General features: G+C 40.8%; 1 protein-coding gene and 1 pseudogene across 1 annotated transcript; both read right to left on the bottom strand.

Annotated features, from left to right (window-relative positions):
* Window positions 1-1,230: 1,230 nt before the first annotated feature.
* On the bottom strand, window positions 1,231-22,741 carry ARPP19 (cAMP regulated phosphoprotein 19). Its single transcript, XM_070422618.1, has 4 exons — window positions 22,643-22,741; window positions 22,374-22,428; window positions 6,280-6,402; window positions 1,231-5,431 (listed from the first exon to the last, which is right to left on the bottom strand). The coding sequence occupies exons 2-4, from the start codon at window positions 22,416-22,418 to the stop codon at window positions 5,261-5,263; spliced, it is 339 nt and encodes a 112-aa protein (XP_070278719.1). The 5' UTR covers window positions 22,419-22,428; window positions 22,643-22,741; the 3' UTR covers window positions 1,231-5,260.
* Window positions 3,182-3,282, bottom strand: LOC139000325 (U6 spliceosomal RNA; annotated as a pseudogene).
* Window positions 22,742-23,102: the final 361 nt, after the last annotated feature.

Genomic DNA, 23,102 nt, shown 5'->3' with positions numbered 1-23,102 from the left:
AAGAAAGTTAAAAATTGAGCTGAGATCCAAAGAAAAAGAAGCAGCCAGGTTAGGGGAAGTGTTTAATGGAAAAGAAATGTGTTGAACAGGAGCAGGAATGAACATGGAACATATTAAGAGGTTATATGATCTGTTAAAAATGGAAGCAGAATGGAGCGAAAGGATGGGTAAGGGCACAGCATGAAGGGAGCAGGAGCAGAAAGTGATGTTAGAACTGCACCAGCTATCCAGGTAAGAACTATTAGTGGCTTGGGATACGGTGGTGGCAGTGGAGATAAATCGAAAATTCCAATAGATTTTGGTGGATGTTGGTCCCAGCTTGAGGAAGCAAGGTTGGTCTGAGCACCTGAGTTGAAGGCTGGAGGGAAAGGAGAGTGTTAAGGAGAAAAATCAAGAGTTCCTTCACATGCCCATGATCTCCATCCAATCTTCCTTATACAGGTCCACATTTCCTAACTCCTTGACTGTGTTCTTTTGTTTATTTTTTATTGATTTCAGAGAGGAAGGGAGAGGGAGAGATAGAAACATCAGTGATGAGAGAGAATCACTGACTGTCTGCCTCCTGCACACCCCACACTGAGGATCAAGCCTGGACATATGCCTTGACCGGGAATCGGACCGTGATCTCCTGGTTCATAGGTCAATGCTCAACCATTGAGCCACACCGGTTGGGCGACTATTTGAAAGTAACATTCCCTCCTCTTAAAATGGTCTCCTTCCTACCTTTTCCCCCACCCATGCCTACACCAACCTATCTCCTAAAGCTACTTGTAAGACTACCCTGATATTTCATTCATCCCGTTTATCCCCCCAAGTTGAATAACTCATTTCTCTAGATTTCCTGGAACTTTATTTCTATTAAGAAATGTAATACTTTCTACCTGAATTAAATTTTCTGCACATATAATAAACATACTATTATATATCTTTTCAGAATGTAAGCTTCTTGTCTCATCCATCTTTCTATCTCTGACAATATTGTACTAGCGTGTTTTATACATGACATGGATAAGACTCACAATCTGCAAACATTTAATGTTACCTTAAACACAAAGCCTTCACAAAGATAAAAGTTAACTGCTAGAATCTCATTAACACACATTAAAACAAAATTTAAGACTGCAATCATTCTTTCTGTATATAAAAATAGCCAAAATCTAAAAGGATCAACTTCACAAAATACACTGAAAAAACATTAACATTTAAATGAGACAAAAACTGCAAATTAAATCAGTAGAAATTAAGTAAATCCATTTATTTTTCTGTATATTTCACAAGTATAATTTTGGAAGGGCTACTTGACAAATTTCAGCATTAACTGCCAACTCTACAGACATGTTCAACAAAAAAGGCATTTACTCTTGGCCCTTTTAGTACAAAGTGTCCTACTGCATCACAAATGAGAGATGTGGTAACAGATTTGAGGGTATATTCAAAGAATTAGATATTTCCTTTCAAGTGCCATTTAGTTGAAAAATAATACAAACACACATTAATGGTTATCACCACCACCAGTGGCTCGCAGAATAAAACATATAGGCCTACTTACTTAAATGACCGAAACTATTAAAATCAGTGTTTGTACTCTTATTTTAACAATACCAGAATGAGATTTTTTAAAATCTTAATTTTACAAGGTGTGGTGGGGAAGACTGGCAGTGTATACTGAGTTGCAGAGTTGGGATGGTGGCTCAAATTGGTCATTATTCAGATTAAGATAGTGTTTTAGAACATTAAAAATGTGTCCTTAATTGTAACCTATTGGGAACAATAGTAAAAATTGGTAAGTCAAGCCCTAAATACCATTTAATGAAAGCCATCAGGGCTTAAATAAGTCAGGATGTGGGACGCAGTAAAATGAGGTGAAAAAGGAAAGAGTGGACATGTGTTTGGACACTGGGGAATGTGAAAAGGCCACCAGAGAAACTGTTTTAGTCGCCACTCAGATGTGCTCTTCCTATAGGCTTTCTTGCTCCTGGCTCACCAAACACCAAATTTAGAACACAATTTAAGCTGAGATTACATTTCAACTTTGATAAAGCATCACTAATTTGGACTAAGAATACATCTGATTTAGTAAAAAGTATCAGTTATATTCAGAGGTATGGTTTTGTTACATCAAGTAAGAAGAGTGACTAATTCCCACTGTTGAAGTAAAACAAGTACTTTACCAGGTCAGCAGCACAAAAGGGTTGACTAGTAAATAGACTGCAAATATGCTCCTTCTAGTTCATCAAAAACAATCCAACAAGCATTACTACTATTCCAAATGCCAAGAACGGTCATTATTTTAGTCAGCTGTAGCTTTCAAAACTGGCATGTTTCTCAAAACTGTACTATCAAGTAGGAGCTACTAGACATGAAACAGGTAATTTATTTCAGACGTTATCCAAGACTTTCATGAAGTATTTATCTTCACTTTACTTCAGTATTCATCTAAAATAATAAAAGGGTAATATGCTAATTAGACTGGATGTCCTTCCAGACGAAGCCCCAGTGACGGGGGCAGAGGCAGAGGTGGCCGCAGGGGCCAAGCCCCTTGCATGAATTTCGTGCATCAGGCCTCTAGTTTATAATAAACAGGACAATTAAAAGTAGCCATCTCTCAAACCACAACTCTGCAATCATAGAAATGGATGAATATGATTGAGCTCATCTAGTCAAAATCTTCATTCTAGCAGTGGTGAAATGATCTGCAAATGTCAGCAAACTGAGCAGAGGTGAACCAAAAACAGAAAGCTAAAACCTCTCCATCCCAAGCACCAATAATGGAGGCTAAGCAATTATACCTACAAGTCCTTAATGACAGGTCTTTCCCAATGGAAAATCCTGAGATTTTAAGCACTGTGACTTTACAGAAGGCAGGTTGGTTTAATGAGGAAATTTTTAATAAAAAGACAATATTTTATTTTGGGCACTTATTCAGTATTTCACAGATCCTCAAGTTTTGAGGTAGGTTAAATATTAGCTTTGATTTTACAAACTAAAACTCAGGCAGACGTTACATCACTTGTCACAAATCACAGCAGGAGTGCTATCATGGTCAAGAATAATACGGTTTCTCTGATCTTTCAGATTCGTCTCTGATGCATAGATTTAATGGTGATAGCTTGCACATAAGCATTTTAAAAAACTAGATATTGCAGAATTTCTACTTTGGAGTATTTTGTAATTTTTTTTTTTAAACATGGAACGCTTCATGAATTTGCTTGTCATCCTTACACAGGGACCATGCTAACCTCTATTTTTCCAATTTTAGTGTATGTGCGCCAAAGTCAGCACTATTTTGTAATTCTTAAATCGATCCTGCAATAATTATAGGTATTGTGGAATACCCTACTTGTTCCCATTTCCTAAAATTACAAATTAACACATTACTGACTTTGTTCATTTCTGCTTTTTGGGGTGGGTAGAGCACAAAGATAATCAGTGAGCTTTCCTCAGAGCGTTAGGCTGTCTTTAAGTGCAGGTGCTATACTCAAAGCACCATCTATGATGATTTAGGTGCCTGGACCCAAAAGAAGGGAGGCCCTGTGCAAGTCAAGGATGAAGAGAAAAATAGTATCATCTGATTACTGATCCTCATCACACTAGAACATTACAACGACTTATGGGAAGAGTTCCTATAAGAGCAGTAAATTTGTCCTAATAAAGTCTGTTGAAGTTCTTACTAATTAGATAAAAACACAAGTTAAAAATAAATTGATATTTTATTAAAGTGACATCTATAGAAGCAAGACATCTAAATATTTTAGTATGAGTATGTTCCACCTATCATGTACATTAATCGTCACAAGCTTAATTCACTTAGCTCATCAGAATTCCTTAAAATTATTTACCAGAGTTCAGCTCATCCTGACATAGGTTCTCGGGCCAGTCTTCTCAAGAACTTGTTTCATTATAAAGTTCCTTTTACTGAAACTGTCAAATACTAATAATATAGGAATAACAATGGTTAACTAAAATGTTGTAAGGAAAACATCATTATAAAATCCAGCATTCAGCAGAGCAAGTTTCAAGAGTAAGGATATAGACATTATGCTTCCAAACAGACTGAACAGCACAGCCCAATATTTGAGTCAAAGAAGAAAAAAAAAAGAAGGGAGGGGCCACAGGAGGCAGAGCTTTGAAGCCTTTTATTTTAGTGTCCCCAAAACTGACTGTGGAAGTAAAAAGTTTCTACATTTAAAAGTTTATATAAATTACATGAATTGCAATTTCCCTAAAAGTCAAAATGAAATGTTCTGCATAGGACAAAAGATATGCCTAAGCAACATATCATATTTGCACAAGGCCACTGAATGTCATGGATATTAGTAACAAATGAAAAAGCTTAAGTCTATGGCAGACTGAGCAAAGATGTCAGTTTGGTATTCTATAAGCCCAGGATTGTAAACTACTCTTACTATACAAAAGCTCTAATGACATACAGAGTTTTGTGTAGGAACTTTTGTGCTTCTGGTTGGCACATCATCTACTTTCTAATATATGAAATTAATACAGACATTTGTGAGAGGTTGTGCAAAACTATTGTATTTACAAAAATGGCACAAAAGTGAATTCAACAGTCGATGCACATGCATACTTCATTCATATCTTTAACAAAAGGTATTCTAACTATAGAACTGAAGAAGAATATTAGCTTCAACGGCAGTTGTTAAGCACTAGCGTCACATAAGTTACACCAGAATGGGCAAATATTGCCCAAGTAAACTTCTATTGTTAAAGCTGAAACAGGTTTAAGGCCATTCAAGTCCAAGCACAGAAATACAAATCTTTTGGAGCCCCATCTAGTTGTGTTTGAAATATGTGACTTTTCGTCCAACTTGTGGTCTTAAACTTCTGTTTATAAAATCCAAAAGGAAGATACCAAAGAAATCAATACAATAGAGGTTAATTAAATAAGAGTAACCTACAAAGCTATAATTAGGATGAAGTAAAGAAAGCCAAAACATTAAAATTGTAAAACTTGCTTCGTAGTTGTTAGGACCTCCCTACACTAGCAGTTAGGTAATATATACAATTATTTTCAAGTAGATTACTTTATGCTGCTCTAACATGTTCTCTTCATCAGTGCACTGTTAAACTAATCAAAAACTCTTACATGTATCTTCCCTTACAATAGTAGCACACACTACCACTACCTGCAAAGCTGTCACTCTCAAATGACTTTGTGAGTGGAAGGAAATAAAAAGCGGGGAGTGACATATTAAGGAAAAACAATGGGAATTAGAAGATTCATGCAGTTCAGCTCTTTTAATCAGCCAGCCAGCTTGCTAGCAACAAGGGATGGTTTCCGCTGAGGAAGGTCCTGTGGAGTGGGAATGTGGTCACCAGTGACCTCTGTCTTATCCGGGGCTGCAGCAGGAAGTTGCTTGTTCTTCATCTTTGCTTTAGCCATGTTGTAATCTCCAGAATCAAAATATTTTTGCTACAAGAAAAAAAAAATTCAGAGAATTTAAAAGCTTTCATATGCAATTACACTGGTTTAAGATGTGACTCTATATTGCCAGTGTAAGTTATTCTAACAAAATTTAAGCAAAAACAAAAATTAGATGAAATAGCTATCTCTGTCAGCCACAAGTCAGCCAACGGAGAAGTTAGGCAACAACCCTTTCTTCGGGCTTACTTATATCATTCCGGTTTCAGTATAGAAGCCTCAAGATTGACATCAGCTTCCTCATCAATCCACCCAGGAAGGAACAGTCCTGGACTTAAGGAGTGAAATGCAAGCCTTTCATTTACTAGTGGAAAAAGCAGGCTCATTTCATCCAAATAAAAGGTATTTTAAGCCTTTGGATATTATGTAGAAATCACCTTGAAAACAGTTAAAAGTTAAAAACAACAACACAAAGACATGAGCAGAAGAATAAATACCAGCATCTGGATGGTGGCTGCTTTTGGAGAGAAGGGAGAAAGGTGATATGCAAACACATGTGGTAGGTTTAAGTATATCTACATTTTCTTTCTTGCAAAGATAAAGCTTATGTAACTATGGCACGACATAAACCTGTTAAATCTGCGTGGTGGGTATATGGGTTCTACTGTATTATTATATTATCTTAACCTTTCTACATGCTCGAAATAATTTATAGTTAAAAGTGATAAAAGAATCCTAGATTCTTAATTCTTATCATAGGATGAATAGGCTAAAACATTGCGGAAAAAACCATTATACACACACACAGAGCTATATATGCAGATACCCGTATCACAATCCCTATCGGCACACTGAGGTTATAGAGCTTAAGTATTTGAAGACTAGAAAAAAGAACTTACCCCTTTCTGCAATCGTTTCCTTAAGAAATCGGAACCACCAGGCTTTTGTCCCAGGTGAGGATACCTTGCTTTTAATTTTGCTTCTTCAGCTTTCTCTGGATTAGTCACTTTATCTTCCATTTCCTGAAAAAATGTTAAATAAATTACTTCTTTATTACAATTCAGTTATTTAAAATAATTCACCTTTCAATACTTGGATTCTGACTTTGTCTAATGCCAAATAATGCAGCATCTGACTAAAAAATGAAACACAGAAGCTTTTAAAACATCTCTATCTTCTTTTTCCCAATGATCCACGTGATAGCTCTATTATAGCTGTGTGATGCATGTGCAACACCCCACACAGTGGATAAAAATATCAAGGTAACTCAGCTCTGAAGTCTTGCTTGCCATTCCTTGTTAGTCATGTATAATACATTTATAGTTAGTTACCTTCTATGGAATTCATCAACTCTTTGCCTATATATGGAAAATCATCTTAATACTGTTAAAATACACAAGATATTTTTGATCACCTATTTATCCAAAACCCTGAATGATTGGAAGCTCCTGAGATTCTTTAATACAAATTAACAGCAGCTTAGTAACCAGCACATTTTTTTCTGAATAACTCATTACAGAAGACTGTGACATTTGTAACGGAGAAAAACATCATCTTCATCAGTCTTCATATATATATATATATACATATATATACATATATATATATATATATTATTACCTGATTATGCCCCATAATTAATGACCCTATTCACACTAAACATTCCATTCTTTGATGTATGAAAATGTGTTTTCTGACCAATGACTGTCAATATCTTAAGGCTATTCACTTTTTTTGTTGTTGTTAATCTTCACACAAGGACATATTTTTTTATTTTTACTAGTAGGGAGAGTAGAAGGGAGAAAAGTGGGGGGAGAGGAGAAAGGGGGTATTAATGTGAAAGAGACACATCTATTGGTTGCTTCCCGCAAGTGCCCTGACTGGGGCAGGGATTGAACCTGCAACCCAGGTATGTGCCCTTGACCAGGAATCGAACACAGGACTCTTCGGTGTGCAGAACAATGCTCTAACCACTGAGCAACTGGCCAGGGCAAGGCTATTCATTTTTAACACCAGCCCTGATATAGTCTAGTTTCTTCCCAAGAGCCATCCTATCCTATATAATAAAGAGCTAATATGCAAATGGTCATCACACCCTTGTGTTGGGGCCTGGGGGCCTGAGGCTGCACCCCCCCAACCCCAGCACTGGGCCAGGGGACCTGAAGCTGCACCCCCTGCCCGACACCGGCCTGGGGGACCTGAGGCTGTGCCCCCTGCCCTGCGGGGCTTGATGGGGGTGGGGCTGGCTGGGTCTGGGACTCACACGATTTCGAGGAGCACGTGGGTGGGTGGGGACTTGACTCTGGGTCCCGCGGCGCACCCCAGACTCTGACAGGAGAGAGATTTTCTTATACATTTTACTAATTTTCTTTCATTTCTGACACTTCTATTATAGAGAAAGGGCAAATAGCAATATTAAAATATTTCCTCTAATTCCCTTTTAATGTGCATGAATTTCATGCACCAGGCCACCAGCATTTTATAAAGAAGCAGTGTTCATTATTTTATGGCAAGAAGTGTGGAAGAATGAATGAATCAAGAAAAACAGAACTACCCTGATATGGGAGGCGGGGCAATGGCAAGGTGCACTTTCTAGCTAATGTACTCTATATACCAGCTCAGCAAAATGACACACTTCTGCATATCCCAATTCTTCCAGGTTATTTATGAACAGTCAAAAAAAGCAGGAAGGTTAAATCCATAAATGTCAAGCCTACTGTTCTTATATAACAAGTAAATAATTTATCAATCTAGGAAGAGAAGAAAAAACTTTGTACAAATTTCCTCAAAATTATATTTATACATGTTTTATAATCAGCTTTATTCACCTTATATAGCATCAATATCCCCTTCATCTTGAACAGCTTCATGTGTTGTTACATCTTCTCAATTTTAGTCTTAGAGGATTTTGAGAAAAAAGCAGCTGTTGTCAAATAGACTTGTTCTATGGAGTTTCCTTTATGTATATGCTCCCTTCTGCTTCAAGTGTTTACTTTCCTCCTTTTATGCTGCAGTTTCATACACATATTTTGATTTTTAGTCTCTTTACAGTGGTCATACCATTCACTCACTTGATTCACACAAAATTCAACTAGGTGGACTCAGCCAGAGATAAGACTGTAAAGAGCGCCCTAACTGGTTTGGATCAGTGGATAGAGCGTCGGCCAGTAGGGGGTGTGCAGGAGGAGGCTGATCAATGTTTCTCTCTCGTCGATGTTTCTAACTCTCCCTCTCCCTTCCTCTCTGTAAAAAAATCAGTAACATATATTTTTTTAAAAAAAGAGAGATTCTAAAGAGCATCAGTGACTCTGCCAGTCATTCCATTCAAGAAGGTTATACCCCAGGCCCGGCCAGTGTGGTTTAGTGGTTGAGCGCCAACCTATGAACCAGGAGGTCAAAATTCAATTCCCTTGGGCTGGCTTTAGCTCAGCGGTTCCTTCACATACAAAATTCGATTCCCAGTTGGGGCACATGCCCAGCCTGCAGGTTCCATACCTAGTTGGGGGCATGCAGTAGGCAGCCAATCAATGATTCTCTCTCTCTCTCTCCCTCTCCTTTCCTCTCTGAAAACATTTTTTTAAAGGGTATGCCTCAGAGAGTTGAAGTGTGAGGTGTGTGATGCATTCCTATGATCTCAATCCCTGAGTGTCTCTCAGAGTGCAAGCATATCTATGTACTTATCAATCTAGTGTTGAAAAACTTAGCCTCTACAACACAAGCCTACTCCTCAGTTGGCAATCACCTGAAGAATCAGCCCAGCCATCTGTTCAAACACCAGATAACAAGTGAATACTTGACCTACTGAGAACTGATGGGAAAGTTTCCAATATGATCATGACTTTGTTGGGATTTTTCAAGGGGGATTTTAGTTATATGCGATTTTGCCTTATTACTAACTTTATTTTTTTAATTATATTTTATTGTTTAAAGTATTACACATAGTAGTACATATATCTCCTTTTTTTCCCCACTGACCTTCCCCCAGCCTCCCCTACCCCGTCACATGCCCTCATCCCACCCCTACTAACTTTAAATTTAAGATTGCCAGCTCAATGTAGGAGGTGGGCCGGGTCACTGCAGTTTCTTCTCGGTGTCTCAGCATTCGCTCAGGCATCTACTATGGCCCCAGGGTATTAGCAGTGTTACAATTCAGAAGTGGAACTGGGAGGAAGGACCTACACTTGAGTTCACTGTAAAATTGTTTTTTAAATTGGTGGACATTAAATTTGGATGTGGGCTGGAAAGGACTCCAACCTGATTACAGCCTTTCATCTCAGAACTTTCTAATTCAAGCTTTCCAATGTGTTAACTGAGTCCCACATTTCCACTGAAACCATCCAGCTTTGTTGGGCCTAGGAAATAAACGCTCTCTGCTTCTTCCTTTGAGTTGAATATCATTCTCTATATCTAAGATTTCTGGCATAAGGGCAGCAACATTCCCTAAATTGCAGTGTTTCTTCAGGTTTTCCCCATTTTATATCAGGAGGAAAAATTGGACACCATATGCCATCTTATCTGGCATTCCCTAACTTTCTCAATAAGGAATGCATTTACATATAATAGTAAGCATGCTCAATTCAATTAAAATAATATACTATAGAAGAATGTTTTCGGCAAAACCACAACTATAGCTGAAAAGAAAATTTAGGTTGAGAATGGATTTTCTTGAACTTTCTTGCCAAATACGTAACACAATGGCAAGTCCCTGCCAGATGAAAATTCGTAGCTGGATTCATGATTTGAGCTGCATTTAATACCAAAGGGAGAAGAGATGTCCAAACATAGTAAATTACATGTTTAAACATAGTAAATACCATCAATACTTTTCATGGATGATAAACAAACATTCTTGATGTTCTCAGATGTAGATAGTTCTAGGACCTCACTGGTAAGCAAATTCAAATGCCTGGCTGGACGCTCAGCAATACTCCAACACAGCTACACATTTGCTTGTGGAGTGAAGTATAAATAACATGGCAGGTAGCAGACTATGTACACTGGCATTCACCCCAGTTACCCTTCTCTAAAAACTCTCCTGAATCTCTACAGTTAGAAGCCTGAAATGACATTTCTCAAACTGCATTCTTATTAGGTTCTGTCAGTGGTACCTACACCAGATTAAAAAGCAAGCAAGAAAGAATCTATTCTGTTCCTGGTGATGCCACTAACAATGTAGCAGTAGCTCTTGTAGGGGCCTTGGAGCAGATAAACTGAGGCTATTGTGGCAGCTACATGAGAGTGGGCATGGAGGACATTGGGCTCACAATAGTGCTCACTCTTGCAGGGTCAACAGCTTTCCCACGCCACTGGAACCACTGCTCTTCTATCCCTTCTAATAATTTGTAAACTAATTCCCTAAATCACACCTCTTTCGTTTAAAACACCCAAATAGGTTTCTATCCTCCAGACAGGACACCAACAGATAAATTCAGGTAAATAAACAACTTATCCCTAGAGCCATGCTAAAAAAAATGCAAAAGGGAACACAGAGTTTGGTGTGATTGCATATTTCTAATATCCTTCAAAGGAATTCCTAAACATTTATTTTTTAAAAATATATATTTTATTGATTTTTTACAAAGAGGAAGGGAGAGGGATAGTTAGGAACATCGATGAGAGAGAAACATCGATCAGCTGCCTCCTGCACACCCCCTACTGGGGATGTGCCCACAACCAAGGTACATGCCCTTGGACTAGAATCAAACCTGGCACCCTTCAGTCTGCAGGCCAACCCTCTATCCTCTGAGCCAAACTGGTTAGGGCTAAACATTTAATTTTTTAAAAATTGATTTTTAGAGCCCGCCCGTAGTGGCTCAGTGGCTAACCGTCAACCTATGAACCAGGTGGTCACAGTTCGAATCCCAGTCGGGCACATGCCCAGGTTGCGGGCTTGATCCCAATTGATGTTTCTATTTCTCTCTCCCTCTCCCTCCCTTTCTGAAATCAATTTAAAAATATATTTTAATTGATTTTTAGAGCGAGGGGGAGAGGTACAAGAGGGGGAATAGACGGGAAGGGAGGGAATGGGAGAGAGAGAGAGAAACATCGATAGGTTCTGCAACCTGGGTATGTGCCCTGACTAAGAATGGAACCTATGACCCTTGGGTGCACAGAATGGTGCTCCAACCAACTGAGCCACACCAACCAAGGCTATTTCTGAACATTTATTTCAGCTAGAATAAAAATAAATCTCTAAAAAGACTTGAGATATAGAAGAAAAGAGCAAACAAAGAAATTGGTATGCGCATGTATACTGACAAACTAGTAACTTTTCTACTTTTCCCCCAGCTTTATTGACATACTTTTCTAATTTTAAAGTCTTAATATGTATGGTTACAAACAAACAAACAATAATACTATTTAACAGCACAGTATTTTTAGAGTTTAAGTATTGTTTAGAAAAGAATTGATGATATTAATCTAACAATCTGTTTAGTTAAGGGGGCATGATAAAATTTCAAGGGGAACCATTCAAATAACAGAAACAAAGTATATAACTTCTAGTGGGGGTAAAATGGGGGGGTGCTTTGAGGGGGAGAAGAAGGGCAAGAAAAGAGAAAAAAAAGCAAGAACAACAACAAAAAAGTACAATAGGAGAAATAAAACCCAGTATGTAAATAAGCACAATAAACATAAATAAACTGTCCACTTAAATTTAGCAGCTGTATTAAAATAAAACCTAGCCACTTTCTGAGTACAAAAAGAAATCTATAGCCCTAGCTGGTTCGGCTCAGTGGATAGAGCATCAGCCTACAGACAGAAGGGTCCCTTAGATTCAGGTCAAGGGCACATGCCCTGGTTGTGGGCTTGATCTCCAGTAGGGGGTGTGCAGGAGGCAGCCAATCAATGATTCTCTCTCATCATTGATATTTCTATCTCTCACTCTCCATTCCTCTCTGAAATAAATAAAAATATTTTTTTTTACAAAAACAAATCTATATACATAAGTGAGATCATTTGAAAGTAAACATGGAAAAACAAAAACAACATACGTGGCAAATGTTAACCAAAATAGAGCCAGCACACCTATATTAAGATCAGATAACAGATTTTGAGAGAAAAAGCATTAGGAGACAGAAGATTTAAATATTCATGTCTCTAAAAGAAGCCTCATGCCGAAACCGGTTTGGCTCAGTGGATAGAGCGTCGGCCTGCGGACTGAAAGGTCCCAGGTTTGATTCCGGTCAAGGGCATGTACCTGGGTTGCGGGCACATCCCCAGTAGGAGATGTGCAGGAGGCAGCTGATTGATGTTTCTCTCTCATTGATGTTTCTAACTCTCTATCTCTCTCCCTTCCTCTCTGTAAAAAATCAATAAAATATATTAAAAAAAAAAAAAAAAAAAGAAGCCTCAAAATATATAAAGCAAAATTTGACAGAATACAGGGAGCAACTAAAAAGTCAATCAGCATAGTCTTCAACATATCTTCTTCAATTATTTACAGGTAAAAAAGACAAAGCTGTTGCCCTAGCCGGCTTGGCTCAGTGGATAGAGCATCAGCCTTCGAACTGAAGGGTCCCAGGTTCAATTCCGGCCAAGGGCACATGCCTGGGTTGCAGGCTCAATCCCCAGTGGGGGGTGTGCAGGAGGCAGCCAATCAATGATTCTCTCTCATCATTGATGTTTCTATCTCTCTTTCTCTTTCTTCCTTCCTCTCTGAAATCAATAAAGAAATATATTTTTTAAAAAAAGACAAAGCTGTCAAGATACCTGATATTAATTCTCTACCCAACAACTGAAACGCATTTTCTTCTCAAGCACAAATGAAAAACTGACTAAATACTAGACCATAAAGTAAGTCTTGACCATTTTGATCCAGATCACCATCTATGATTGCAATTCGTTAGGTTAAAAGTCAATAATAAAAATTTGTTTATACTCCTGCCATTTGGAAATTAGAACCCATTCCTAAATAATTAATGGTTTAAAAAGGAATCATGGGAATAAAAAATAAATACTTGGAACTCACTAATAAAAAAAAAAACTACATGTAACATATCTGTGGGATACAAGTGTCCCTTAAAGGGCTTTTATTAGAGGGGAAAAACAAAACTCAATGAGCTATATGCACCTAACTTAAGAAATCAGACAAAGAACGGAACCGAAAGAGAATAGGAGAAAATAAAAAGCAGAAATTAATGAAACAGAAAACAAAGATACAATAGAGAGGTTCAACAAAGAGGGGAAATGACATGCTTAATCAAGAAGTATTTTTTAAAATTCAAATCTGGAGAAACCAAGATGGCGGCATAGGGAGTTTGCTGCCTTGAACAACCACTTCAAAAATACAACTAAAAGACGGAACGGACATCATCCAGAACCACAGGAAAGCTGGCTGAGTGGAAGTTTTACAACTAGGAGGCAAGAGAAAAGCATACCGAGGCTCAGAGGAGGCGCAGTGCTGAAGTAAAATACTAAGGTTCGGTGTGCATGCGGAGCGGGCTGGAGGCTGAGTGCGCGGTTGTCGTTTTCAATCTGGAGGGAGTCTCAGGCTCTGACCTCCAGTTCCGGGCGAGTCTCTAAGGACCCACACTCATATGGGAGAAGCGGGACTGTCTGGCATCGCTCAGAACCCTAGGGCAGCTTTCTCTCCGTGGGGCTTGCAGCGATTACTGGGACACTGAGAAGCAGAGCCTCTGAGGGCAAGACTGAGAGCAGCCATTGCCGGGAGCCGGTCCATCCTTGCTGTTTGACACAGTCGCTGCAGAGAAGAAACATCTGCACAACATATGTTTCAAGGGACCTGGCGTATATGGCATACTGTTCTTAATATGTTTGCTCCCTTTAGCGCTATGTGTTTTAACCAAGGTCACCTCTCCGAGAAAGGTTGTTTTCCCAGGTAGGGATTTTTCCCTGAAGTTAAGGAGAGGATAAAACCTCTTACCTAAGTGCCAGGCGGGTAGTTAATCACTTTAACTACAAACAATCACCCTTAAGCTACATAATCTTTACTCCCTGGAATGGAGATAAGAAACGCCCTAACCTTTGAAATAGAAATTGACAGGATTAAAATCAACTGGTATAAATACAGATGTAACAAGACAACAAAACAGAGAACCGAGAGAGAGAACCAAGAGACAGGACTTGGCTGGAGATCCTAGACAGAACCTAGAGACTGAACCTAGTGAGAGAACCTGGCTGAAGAACGTAGAGACAGAACCTAGAGACAGAACCTAGCAGGAGAACATGGCAAAAGATCCTGGACAGAACCTGGCTACAGAACTTTGCTGGAGAACCTAGACAGAACATGGCAAAAGAACCTGGATAGAACCTGGCTGGAGAACCTGGAGACCGAACCTGGCTGGAGAACCTGGAGAACCTAGCGAGAGAACATGGCACCAGAACTTGGTTGGAGATCCTGACCAGAACTTGGCTGGAGATCCTGGCTAGGCTGCTGATCAACTGAACGCCGTCTCCGTGTCATTCCTTCATCGCCGACTCCGTCCACACCTTTGGGGACCCCTGGACCCGCTGGGGTTGGACCCCAGCAAGCCATAATTGCTAACCCCGCCCTGTTGATCCCCTGGGACCTGCCCCGCCCAAGCCCTGCAGGGAGACTTTTGCTGGATAGCCTCAGGCAAAGGCTAGATTAGCACCTCCCTAGAGATCCAGGAGCCAGGAAGCCCAGAGGTCAGAGTGGGACCATCCAGCTTGCAGGTCCGTGGAACCATAAAAGACACACTCAGGGGGCAGACTCAGTGAGCACCAAAGCCCCATCGAAGCAAGTCTAGCCCCACACAGCTGATTCTCACAGCCAATTGGCCTGGAGGTCAATTCCTCACAGTGATAACTACAACAATTAAGGCTTAACCACAACAAGACTGTGCACAAAGTCCACAAGGGGGTGCACCAAGAGTATCTACCTCAGGTAATTGGGACACTTAGCACAGAAAGGCACTCTATCAACACAGCGAAGCATAAAAAATGCCGAGACAAAGAAACAGGACACAAACGACAGAATTGGAGGAAAGCAAACTGTTGGATATATCGACACAGCGAAGCATAAAAAATGCCGAGACAAAGAAACAGGATACAAACGACAGAATTGGAGGAAAGCAAACTGTTGGATATAGAGTTCAAAACCACACTTTTAAGGTCTTTAAAGAACTGTTTAGAAGCTGCCGATAAATTGAGTAAGGCCCTCGAAAAGACTGGTGAGACCACTGATAAATGTAGTGAGATCCTTGAAAAGACTGGTAAGACCGCCGATAAATGTAGTGAGACCCTCAAGAAATCTAATGAGACCCTCGATGTTGTGATAAAGGACCAACTAGAAATTAAGCATACACTGACTGAAATAAAGAACATTATACAGACTCCCAACAGCAGACCAGAGAGGGTTGCAAGGATCAAGTCAAAGATTTGAAATACGAAGAAGCAAAAAACACCCAACCAGAAAAGCAAAATGAAAAAAGAATAAAAAAATACGAAGATAGTGTAAGGAGCCTCTGGGACAGCTCCAAGCGTACCAACATCCGAATTATAGGGGTGCCAGAAGATGAGAGAGAACAAGATACTGAAAACCTATTTGAAGAAATAATGACAGAAAACTTCCCCTACCTGCTGAAAGAAATAGACTTACAAGTCCAGGAAGCGCAGAGAACCCCAAACAAAAGGAATCCAAAGAGGACCACACCAAGACACATCATAATTAAAATGCCAAGAGCAAAAGACAAAGAGAGAATCCTAAAAGCAGCAAGAGAAAGAAAATCAGTTACCTACAAGGGAGTACCCATACGACTGTCAGCTGATTTCTCAACAGAAACTTTGCAGGCCAGAAGGGAGTGGCAAGAAATATTCAAAGTGATGAATACCAAGAACGTACAACCAAGACTACTTTACCCAGCAAAGCTATCATTCAGAAGTGAAGGCCAGATAAAGAGCTTCACAGATAAGAAAAAGCTAAAGGAGTTCATCACCACCAAACCAGTATTATATGAAATGCTGAAAGATATCCTGTAAGAGGAAGAAGAAGAAAAAGGTAAAGATACAAATTATGAACAACAAATACACATCTATCAACAAGTGAATCTAAAAATCAAGTGAATAAATAATCTGATGAACTGGTGATTGTAATAGAATCAGGGACATAGAAAGGGAATGGACTGACTATTCTTGGGGGGGGGGGGGAGAAAGGGGTGTGGGGGTGAGTGAAGAGATTAGACAACAATCGTGCACCTATGGATGAGGACAGTGGGTGGGGAGTGAGGGCAGAGGGTGGGGTTGGAACTGGGTGGAGGGGAGTTATAGTGGGAAAAAAGAGTAACCAATGTAATAATCTGAACAATAAAGATTTAATTTTTAAAAAAATAAAAATAAAATAAATAAAATAAAATTCAAATCTGGTTTTGAAATTTTATTCTCCAAGAAGCCTTTGTGTTATGCAGCCATTTTACTACTTTTTAGTAATAGGTGCTGGAAAGTGAGTGGATTTACTTAGCTGACCTTTGAGGGGGAGGAGGAAGGAGGAGTACCATTAGGATTCTGGGACTTTTGACTAGGCACAAACTGAGAAAGCAGAAATTCAGGATATCGTAACAGATATGCTTATGATGTACAAAAAATAATTTAAAACCGTATTTTAAATCACAGTTATCCTCTTGACAAGTACCTCTGCCCCCAAATAATCTTCACTGTATACTCTATACTAGCACAGGGCCTAACATTTGCTAATGGTAGGCACTTGCATTTTTATGAACTAGTCTATTGAAATACATTAGCTATCCTTTCAGTAAATAGGTGGGGTATAAGTTATAAATACATACATATAAAAGGACATTCAATAACTAAGGATTATTTTGTAGTCTGTCATGGACTGATATTAAGCCTGAATGACTGATACCAATGTTCAGCCTTCAGCAGAGAAGTTACACAATAAAAATCTGGCCATTCTAAGCAAATTCTCCTCTCTCTGCCAAGCAATATAATTCATTGATGCACTGATTTATGAATAAATAGAAAAGATTAATGAAAGCAACAAATCCTTTGGGATATTGTCAGAAAGGTACCAATACTGTCAACCTTTCTGGAAAAATACTGTAGTCATCCTAAGTCCTTGCTGCTTGCCTGCCACTTAATGGGTGTTCAACAAATACAACGATGTACACTCCAACTATTTCAATAAAGCTAAGGAACTTTCTATCTAAACACCTGATAGCTTTAGCACATTGGGCTCTGAATTGAAAACACTCTTAAGCCTTTTAGCTACCAAAGGTATTGTCAGACCAGTCCTAGAAAATGATAGTATTAACTGCACTTTTAAATTTAAATATTAGTTCTCTTCTTCCACCACTCAAAAAAGAACTAAGAATATCTTTTTTTTTTTTTTTAAGAATATATGTTTTTATTGCCCTAGCAGATTTGGCTCAGTGGATAGAGCATCGACCCTCGTACTCAAGGGTCCCGGGTTGACTCTGGTCAGGGGCACTTACCTCAGTTTCAGGTTCAATTCCCTGTCCTGGTCGGGGTGCATGCGGGAGGCAACCAATCCATGTATCTCTCTCACATCGATGTTTCTCTCTGTGTCTCCCTCCACCCTTACCCACCCCCCCGCCCCCCCGCCCCCCCCCCCCCCCCCCGCCCCGCACTTTCCACTCTCTCTAAAAATCGATGGAGACATATCCTTGGGTGACAAAAACCAAAAAAATATACACTATATGTTTTTATTGATTTCAGAGAGAGGAAGGAGAGGGATAGAAACATCAATGAAAGAGAATTATCAATCAGCTGCCTCCAGCATGCCCCACAGTGGGGATTGAGCTCACAACCTGGGCATGTGCCCTAACCAGGAATTGAACAGTGACCTCTTGGTTCATGAGTCAACATTCAACCACTGAACCACACCAGCCCAGCAGGACCAAGCATATCTTTTAAACTGACAGAAATAATATAGTTGAAAACTCTACTTGAGTTAGAGTTAGCCTATTTCCAAGACTTCTTAACTAACTTGATTTAATCGATCTTATAATAAAATCTCTAGAAAACATGCTATTGAAATCTTTTAAAAATAATAAAAACCCACAATATATATGGGGAAAACATATATATATATATATGTGTATGGGTGTGTGTGTGTGTGTGTATGCGCATCTTTTAATTTTGTAAAAATTTATTTTTTATTTTATTATTTTTTAATAGACTCTTATTGATTTCAGAGAGGAAGGGAGGAGAGAGAAATAGAAATAACAACGATGAGAGAGAATCATCGATTGGCTGCCTCCTGCACATGCCACACTGGGGATCGAGTCTGCAACCTGGGCATGTGCCTGTGACTGGAATCGAACCTGGGACCCTTCAGTCTGCAGGCCGTCCCTCTATCCACTGAGCCAAACCAGCTAGGGCTAGAATCAATTATTTTAAAAAATAAATTTTTACCCTGGCAGGTTTGGCTCAGTGGATAGAGGGACGGCCTGCAGACTGAAGGGTCCCAGGTTCGATTCTAGTCAAAGGCATATGCCTGGGTTGCAGGCTTAATCCCCCCTAGGAAACGTGCAGGAGGCAGCCGATCAATGATTCTCTCTCGTTTCTATCTCTCTCTCCCTCTCCCTTCCTCTCTGAAATCAATAAAAGTCTATTAAAAAAAAATTGCATCTAGAGAGTAAGGAAGAGGGAGAAAGGCATCAATGTGAGAGAGAAATATCGACTGGTTTCCTCTCGTACACATCCCAACTGGGTATGGAACCCTCAACCTGAGTATGTGCCCTGCCTGGGCACAGCTATAAAAATTTATTTTTTATTATAGTTGACATACATTATATTATATTCATTTCAGGTGTACAACATACAGATTCGACATTATATACCTTACAAAGTGATCACCACACTAAACCTAGTAACCATCTGTCACTGTACATAGTTATTACAATATTATTGACTCTATTCCCTGTGCTGTACATTACATCCCTGTGGCTTATTTTATAACTCCCCTTCCCCTTTTCATTAAGACTTAAGTAGGTCTAAGCTAAGATTTTTATATTGCCATGGTCTATTCCTCTTTCTCTCTTTTTTCTTTTTTTTTTGTTAATCCTTACCTGAGGACATTTTCCCACTGATTTTTAGAGAGAGTGGAAAGGAAGGGGGCGAGACAGAGAGAAACATCGATGTGAGACACATGGATTGGTTGCCACTCACAAGCGAGGATAGGAATTGAGTCTACAACCTAGATATGTGCCCTTGACCAGAATGGAACCCGGGACCCTTCTGTCTGCAGGCTGATGTTCTCTCCACTGAGCCAAACCGGCTAGGGTTCTCTCTACTCCCCCAGACCCCTCTTTTAACTATAGTGCTAGCATTGCCATTTGTATTAGAGTAATACTTTGGCAATAGTTTCAACTGCAAAGTTCTGAGAAAAATTCATTCAACATTTTCTGAACAATGCCAGGTACTATGCTAGGTGATATGGGAGAAAAGACAAATAAGAAGGTCCCTGCCCTGGATGGTGTGGCCCAGATGGTTGGAATGTCGTCCCGTACACCAAAAGGTGAAGGGTTTGATTCCCAGTCAGGCACATGCCCAGTTGTGGGTTTGATATCCCGTGATGCATACGGCAAAGATCAATGTCTCTCTCTCTCTTCCTCTATAACTAACTAACTAAAGGTCCCTGAGCTCAAGATACTCTCAATAAAAACACAATTATGTATTTAAGTCTCCACATACCTCCTCACCCCCATGACCAAAGAGCATTCTGTCTTAGCTTAGTAGTATTCGAAGTGGAGATCACGGATAATAAATCCATGAGGCCTCTGCTAAAACTTGTTTAACGTTTTGTTTCCACGTGGGTGATAATCTAAGAGATTATCTACAAGCATATTCTGGGACCTCTGAATTGCCATCTCATATCTAAGTAGAGCTATGTGACTTCCTTGTCTGGGCTTTCATTTATGACCACAGACTCAGCAGTATTACTCCTACTGTCCAAGATGGGAAAAGAACAGAGTTGAATTACAACTTAAATAATGTATCTATGACTCTACAGTTAAATAATCACACAACTTACTTGTAATGAGGAGAACTGAGTCATCATATGGTCTTGGAAGTGTTACCTTGCCACACTCAAAAAGCTCCTGAACTTTAACAATTGCTACCATATTCTCAATACATTGGAAATTTTCACCAAAACTCCATGTGACTCTGAAATAATAGACTGGTTTTGTTTGTATTTAATTTTAGTTTTAGAGTGGTATAAAAGATATGCATTTAAACTTCTTTTTATGCTTAAGTATATTTAGTATTCCAATAAGAAATAGTTCTGTTGATTTTTTTTCTCTTAAAAAGGGTACTCAGACTACTCAGGTAGAGAAACAGTGATCTAGCTCTTACTCCATGCAGTACTCATCTCTTTGCCTTAATTTTTCAGAGGCTAAAGTACCATGAAATTATAAAGCTATTTTAGTGGAACACTTTGACTTTAATTGAAAGGTCAGTTGGGTACACAGACAATAATCCAATGTTTTAGGTCATCTAACTATTCTTCCAAACAGAAAAAAAACAGGTGACTTGGCCCATAGGAACACAGAAGTGACTCTGCACATTTCCCTCGTGTTTAGGAATGGTATCCATGTTACAGGCACTCAACATCTACAGCCAATTCTTAATTCAAGGGACATTATATTACTAACACTCTTTGGTATTAATGACAACAAGCCTACAACCAAAGGACCTGAAATAACTTTTAGACACTCACAAAGAGAAGATATTCATGATTTCCTTAACATTGCTGAAACAGAGTATTAGGCTGTTCCAACTTAAAGCATTTATACTGGAGAAAACAGCACTTTACCCTCTGGCAACATACTAGCAAATCTCAAAAGAAAATGGCAAGTGTACTATTGTACATCAGACAAGCCTGTAAAAATTTTACTCTTTAACCTATATATTTTTTGCCCCCAAAGTCCTTTTTTTTTTTTTTACAAAGTGAGAAATATCCAACACAGTTTCACTGGAATATTTCCAAATAATGCAGTAATTTGGCCTATTATTTATGCTATAGGTGTTTTGTTTTGCTCCAGTTACTTTACAAGTAATGTCACAACAGAACCATCCAACTCAGAAAAAGTTTTCGTAGTTAAGAACACATGGAATGGGTTTAGATGCCCCTTACAATGTCCAAGGATTAAAACAAGTCCTATTTATGATAATGCAGATTGAATTTTTTTTTTTTTTTTAAAGAAAATGATGGTAACGCTCCATGAACAATTTAGGAAACAACTTATCATGGACGTTTGTAGACCAGCCCCAAGTACCCAGGAGGGCAGGGCAGCAGAATTTGGCGGGAGGGGCAAGAGTTAGCCTAGATAAAATCTAGGGCCTGTATATTCGTCATGTGGATCATAACGACCCATGGCATACTTCCCTACATAACAGAGATATTACCAGTGAGTTTACAAAATATTCCTATGTTCCCATGAAAAACCTTACCAACTAAACTGGTAAGTTTTAATTCCAACCTTTCGGTTTTTAGTCGATGACCGTGTGCCATGATCACCGGCTCGCGTTTGTGAACACATCCGGCGTTGCATACCCTAAGTTACCCGTCCTCTGAACCTGCAAACTACCATACGGAGCAAGCCCTAGTGTTCACTTTACAGACTGGGACACGGACGCCCAATGAGTGGAATCACTGACCAGGACTCCGTGGCCACCAGGGGCTGGCCCTGAAATTCCACCCGTGGCCGCCCAAACCGGCGCCGCCTCGGGCATGGACAGCGCGCAGACTACACGGCAGGGCAGCCGTTCTCCAAGGGCAACAGGAAACTTCCGAGGCCGGGGGAAGCCACGGGAAACGTGGGTTCCACGCCTCGGAACCGAGCCTGGGCTCTGCCTATGGAGGAAAGGCGTGGCGAACGTTCAAACTCCCGGCACGTTGGCGCTCAGGACCCGACCTGCTGCGGGCAGTGGATCAGGGAGTGTCCCGCCTCCGCGGCCCAGGCGCCTCGGCACAGCCCCCTGCGCCCCGGGCGCCCCCGGCCCCCGGCCCCCGGCCCCGTGCACTCACCTTCTGCTCCTCCGCGGAGGCTGCCTCGGGGACTTCCGCGGACATCCTGCTCTCTCTGCAGACGAGACGCCGGGAAAAGATGCAATTACCGGTGGCCGAGGCCGCCGGCCGCCGCAGGCCCGCCCGCCCCGCTCTCCGAGCGCCCGCCGGGCCGCCTCCGCCCGCGAAAGTGGCCGGCACCTTATGACGACACACAGTGGCGGGCGCTCGGCGACCCCCTCCCGAGCCCCGCGCCCGCCGCCGCCCGCGCCCGCCGCGCCCCAGCCCACCTGGCCCCGCTGCTCGGCTCGCGATGCCCGAGCACTTCCTCTCCCCGTTCAAGGGTCGCGGCTCGCGCCTCGCTCACATCCGTCTGCCCGGTGCTTTCTGGGACTTGGAGTTTGTAGGTGCAGCCGACTCTCCCCGCCTTTCCTGGCCTATTTCCACCTCCCTAGCCTCTCCCCGTCCCTTCTCTTCGCTCTGGGCTCTGCAGCCGTGCAGCCACGCAGCCGTGCAGCCGTGCAGCCACGCAGCCGTGCAGCCGTGCAGCCACGCAGCCACGCAGCCACGCAGCCGTGCAGCCACGCAGCCACGCAGCCGTGCAGCCGTGCAGCCACGCAGCCGTGCAGCCACGCAGCCACGCAGCCGTGCAGCCGTGCAGCCACGCAGGTTGCCTTCCGGGCGCCCGGGCCTCGATGCTGCTGCCCCGCACAAGGCGCTCCCCTTCTGCTTCATCTCCTTAATCTGCCT

Source organism: Myotis yumanensis, unplaced genomic scaffold (assembly GCF_028538775.1).
Source record: "Myotis yumanensis isolate MYYU_CA2020_CCGP unplaced genomic scaffold, mMyoYum1.0.hap1 SCAF_1, whole genome shotgun sequence".
In the NCBI taxonomy this organism is placed as follows: domain Eukaryota; kingdom Metazoa; phylum Chordata; class Mammalia; order Chiroptera; family Vespertilionidae; genus Myotis; species Myotis yumanensis.
The sequence above is the reverse complement of the archived record's forward strand: the minus strand, read 5'-3'. Positions and strand labels throughout refer to the sequence as shown.